Below are 5073 nucleotides of genomic sequence, written 5' to 3' on the forward strand. Positions count from 1 at the left end.
GAAGGTGATAAGCTACTATAGTTGTTACTCTCTCCTGCTCTTTTATTATTACCGTGTTTTTACCTGCATTTTTCTATTGTTACGCATCATGTTTTCCAGAGACCAGTAATTGCAAGCCAAGGTCACGGTGTTTCATAGAGTGTTATGCAAGACGGTGTGTGCCTTGCCCAGTCACCCGTAGTGGCAACCCCTGCAGCGAGGGGTATATATGCAGTGCTAATGCTATCACAGGCACACACCTCCCTCAGTGCCGCCTCATCCACCCCTCCCCTCACTGCCACACCCTGCCATTATGTCTTCCCAGCGATGCTTCCGCGCTGCCCTGACCACCGGTGGAGTCCTGAGGAACGTCTGCCGCCCTGCACTGCTCACAGCTTCGGTAAAGACTCGCGTTGTCATTTCATGCTGCCCGTTACTTCATGACACGTGATCTGCACAATGGTTTCTTGTGTTTTGATTTAAAAGCATGTGATTATATATTTCTCTTTTGCCAGGCGAGGCCAGTTAACTGCATCGCTCAGAAGAGAGGCGTGAGTCTTGCCGCTGCAGCTTACCAGCAGGCCGCCGCCCGCCAACACGAGACTCCAGGTAAAGCCCGACCAACATCCTAAATTAGTTCTGAAATTAATGAAAAGAGAATATGAAACCACTGCGGTAATTAGTTCTTTGTAAACTTTGGTGTTACAAATAGTTCATAGTTAAGCTGCAGCAGCGGCACCAGCTGTGGGGAAGAGGCAGTGCAAGAGTTAATACTGAAGGAGACTCGTAACTGTTTGCCAACCCCAAAAGAAGAGACAGCAGCGCAATAAACACACTCACTGGGGGAAAAAAATAATAACAGAATCTAGACGCGGAAGTACGAAATTACTTTTCCCAGCTGTTGTTGTTGTTGTGTAGCAACAGACAGTTAAGACCTGGCAGCTTATTTACTGGGAACTAAATGGAAAATGAGTCACGGAATCTCACCAATGGAAGTTAATGGAAAGAAGCGGTTATGTTGAGAATATTAAATGCTCATTAATGAATTTATTCTCATTAGTGTTTATATTACTGATGAATAATTCTTTGCAAATAGATGTTTGACAAAGTTAGTAGTCTTGATGTTTAGTCTGGAAACATGACTGTAAACTGATGTGGATCAGAGCCAAAAGGAATTCACTTGTTGCTGAATTGATGTCTAGATTGGGGAAAAAAATATGCGTCCAGAAAGGGAAACTACTTTTTTGTGCTTTTACATATAAATGAATCTTGTATAGATCTTCATGAATATATACTTGATTCCCTTTCCCAAGGGAAGATCAATAATTGATTCGACATTTACTTCTGGAATCTTTTGAAATCCTTCTTAAGATGGACTTCTGTTTTGACATTTGGGAACGGTCCAAAACACGGCCACGATTCCAACTTATGTGTCAGATTCCACACACGCAAGCCGTATCACCTCACCACTTTAAGACAGTGAACATCCTAATAACATTTCTATATTCGAAGCATCAACTAACCCACTCTCTCTCTCTTTCCCTCCTCCAGCTTGTACCGTTGCATCTGCAGTTGTTCGGAAGGACATTCTGACGGTGAAGTTTGGAGACGGCACTGAGGGTCAGTTACCCTTCGTATGGCTGCGGGACAACTGCCAGTGTCCTCAGTGCTTCAGCGTCGAGGCCCTGGGCAGGAAGCTCCTCATGGACGACCTTGACATTGATGTTCATCCGACCAAAGTTCAGGTACTGACCTTCCGTGACCTACTAGTGACCCTCACCGTCTGATCTTGTACTGAGATTCCTCCATGCGTCCTACCAGTGCCTTGTTCGACCTTAATTTGTCTGTAACATTTATATCTGTGGTCTGCTTTTTTGGACATGTTAACTTTTGCAGTTACAGAAATTTCTGTAATCTCCCTCCATGTAATCATGACTTACCCTTATCTTTGACCCACATAACACTCTTCTTCGTTGACAGCCTGCTCACATAATTTGTGGATTCTTGCTGTCTCATATCTTTAAGTTCGCTTTCTTCTTTGTGAAGTTTATCGCCTTTTTGGGTCTTGTATCTTCAAACCTGTATTATCCTACTGAATTAAATCATTCCAACAGGAAAGCGAGAATGGACTGACGGTGGAGTGGAGTGATGGCCACATAGGCGAGTATCCCTCCCAGTGGCTCAAAGACAGAGCCTTCACGCCCACCTCCCGCGCCATGCACAAGATGAGATACGCGGTTCGAAAGGTTAGCATTATATCAAAGGTCAATTCTCTAAGTTACGCTAATCGTAAATCAATCAATATTTTGGAATCAGAACGGATTGAAAGGATCATTATAACAAGACATGGATGTATTGCAGGAAGCGTGGGGCGCCGAACACACCATGAAGGAGTACGACTATAGAATACTGATGGCTGACGACCGTGAGCTGCTGGACTGGCTGCTTACCATGGAGCGCAAAGGATCAGCCATGGTGAGGAATACACCGGAGAAAGATATAGCAGGACCGGAGCTCATCGAGCACATTGCCTACGTCAAGCAGTCCCACTACGGGTGAGTCCTCGCCTCCTCAGCCTCCTTGACACAGTTGTTACAAATGAGATATTTAATGTTACACAGTTCGGTTCCTTGGTAGTGACTTTCACTGAAGAATTCAAGCTGGGTCGGTGTTGCGCCCTCCTGCATTGTAAAAGCAAAGCGTCACGGCATCACACAGAAACTAACACCACTCTCTCCACAGGCCACACTCGCCCGTCATCAACCGTCCCAACACCAACAACGTGGCCTTCACCAACGCCAAGCTGGGCATGCACAACGACCTGCCGCAGTACGAACACATGCCCGGGGTACGTCTGTTACAAAAGTACTACAAATGCCAGCAAACAGCGGCAGACCTTCTGGTTCTTCTTAGGCCACGACACATGCAGTGATAATGCAATAACTTGAACCTCAGGAACACATTCTTTGACAGCCACTAACGTTGTTTGTTTGCGCAGATCATCTTCATCCAATGCGTGGCGCAGCACCCCGGCGCCGGCGGGGAGAGCATCGTCACTGACGGACTGTTTGCCGCCGAGGAGCTGCGCAGGAACCACCCAGAGGACTTCAAGATCCTCTCCTCCACCGACATGTACTTCTGGGACAAGGGGCACGCCAACTACAGCTGGGAGATGCCCGAGTTTTACAAGATTGCAAAGTTCCCGGTCATCAGGTGAGCGACACACGTGTTTCTGCCTTAGGTCACCTTACTGCACCTTGACTATGATCAGCTAACTTTTCTTTTTTCCGTCCCTGACCTCCCCCTTCTTCTCCCCACTCTCTCAGAGTTAACGGCAACAACGAGGTGGTGCAGATCGCCGTTAACAACGCCATTCGCGACTCCCACATGGACCTTCCCCCACAGGAGGTCAAGAAATACTACGCTGCCTACAAGCGCTTCCACAACATACTGTACGCCAACGCCATGACCTTCAAGATGGAGCAGGGTGAGTACTGCTGCCGTGGACCTTTGGCGGGGCGAGATAACTCTTCTTGTAATGCTACACTGTACTGCACATCACAGTATAGTACTGCACTGCACTGCACTGCACTGCACTGCACTGCACCGCTCTGCACTATACTATGCCATGCCATGCTATACACGCATCGAAGCGCAGACTAATGCTTGCTGCTCCCACAGGTGACATGATGACCCTGGACAACGTGCGGTGCCTGCACGGCCGTGAGGGCTACGAAGCCAACAGTGAGCGCCACATCGAGTCCTCCTACCTCGACTGGGACGAGGCTCGCTGCCGCCGACGCCGCCTTCAGGAGAAGTTTGGGTGCTGAATATGAAGGTTTCAAATTTTGTAGCTGTTTGTTCCAGTAGATGTTGTGCAGTAGAACATGTGTTTTGAGTGTCAAGAGGGATGGGATCAGTATCACGGGAAGAGGTGTAACGACTTGGGATGGTTGTTAATACAGTATTCATGGTGCAGGAGAGGGAGCCATCAACTGTGCAGTAATTAGCTAGATGACCCAGTGTGTGAATCGTATGTTATCAACTTCTTTTTCCTTTCCTTTATATAACTATCAAATCATAGATTTGTTGAGGTACATCTTCCACATCACTCTATTTATGCATACATTGTGCTGTTTTTTCTCGCTGAAGATAACGAGCCAGTGCATTGCAGCGGCTGCCTCTAGCATCATCATTTCTGAAGGTCACATATAACTTGCCTATATGTATGTGTGTGTGTGTGTGTGTGTGTGTGTGTGTGTGTGTGTGTGTGTGTGTGTGTGTGAGAGAGAGAGAGAGAGAGAGAGAGAGAGAGAGAGAGAGAGAGAGAGACAGACAGAGACAGAGAGAGAGAGAGAGAGAGAGAGAGAGAGAGAGAGAGAGAGAGAGAGAGAGAGAGAGCGCTGGTCATTATAAAACTGATAATTGTTTTCTTTCATGATAATTTTATTTTCATTCATAAAACATTTCGCCGTGTATTATTCCTCCCAAGGAGGACACTCAATATAAACTATTTTGCTTATCGCCGATCCTCTTGGGTGGGCGCTCATTTCATCACTGCATGAGCACCCTGAGGCTGCCGCGTGCGTGCGTGTGTCTGCCATCTTTCGCCTCCATGATCATCCCAAACCACAAACCTTTTGTGTTTCCCGGCACGCACCGCACATTTCTGTCAATATTTATGAATAGGAAAAAAGAAACGATAATACTTATATAATAATTTCTCTCTTGGCAACATTGTTTGTAGAGGACTGTGTTATGCTGTGACTGTTTTCGTGTTATTATTATGAAGGAAGCAGTGCGGTGCGAGGAGGTGCAGACAAACATAATAAAAATTTAATATTCTTATAAAACGTTTTTGATTTTGAAGAATACCTGTGAAAACTAGATATAACAAGTGGTTTTCGAAAAGAAAAGATAAAATGTTAAACATTCTGTGTGACAGTTATACTTCATTGGATAATAAATGCACAGTAAACATTTGTATAAATTTCAATTGCTTGTTGTGAGCCGTGGATTCTCTTTGTTAAACATGGTGGGTGACGGGAGCCAGGCACCGCACACATTTGGGGTTTAGAGAGCATAATGGGCCAC

The 5073-nt window shown here is 46.0% G+C and overlaps 1 protein-coding gene across 1 annotated transcript; it reads left to right on the forward strand.

Annotated features, from left to right (window-relative positions):
* Window positions 1-224: 224 nt before the first annotated feature.
* LOC123514360 (gamma-butyrobetaine dioxygenase-like) lies at window positions 225-4267 on the forward strand. The gene is made up of 9 exons (XM_045272230.1): window positions 225-379; window positions 495-588; window positions 1531-1724; window positions 2094-2225; window positions 2341-2534; window positions 2722-2827; window positions 2978-3192; window positions 3306-3466; window positions 3661-4267. The coding sequence occupies exons 1-9, from the start codon at window positions 293-295 to the stop codon at window positions 3807-3809; spliced, it is 1332 nt and encodes a 443-aa protein (XP_045128165.1). The 5' UTR covers window positions 225-292; the 3' UTR covers window positions 3810-4267.
* The last annotated feature ends 806 nt before the right edge of the window (window positions 4268-5073 follow it).

The sequence above is a fragment of the Portunus trituberculatus genome, chromosome 37 (assembly GCF_017591435.1).
Source record: "Portunus trituberculatus isolate SZX2019 chromosome 37, ASM1759143v1, whole genome shotgun sequence".
NCBI classification, from domain to species: domain Eukaryota; kingdom Metazoa; phylum Arthropoda; class Malacostraca; order Decapoda; family Portunidae; genus Portunus; species Portunus trituberculatus.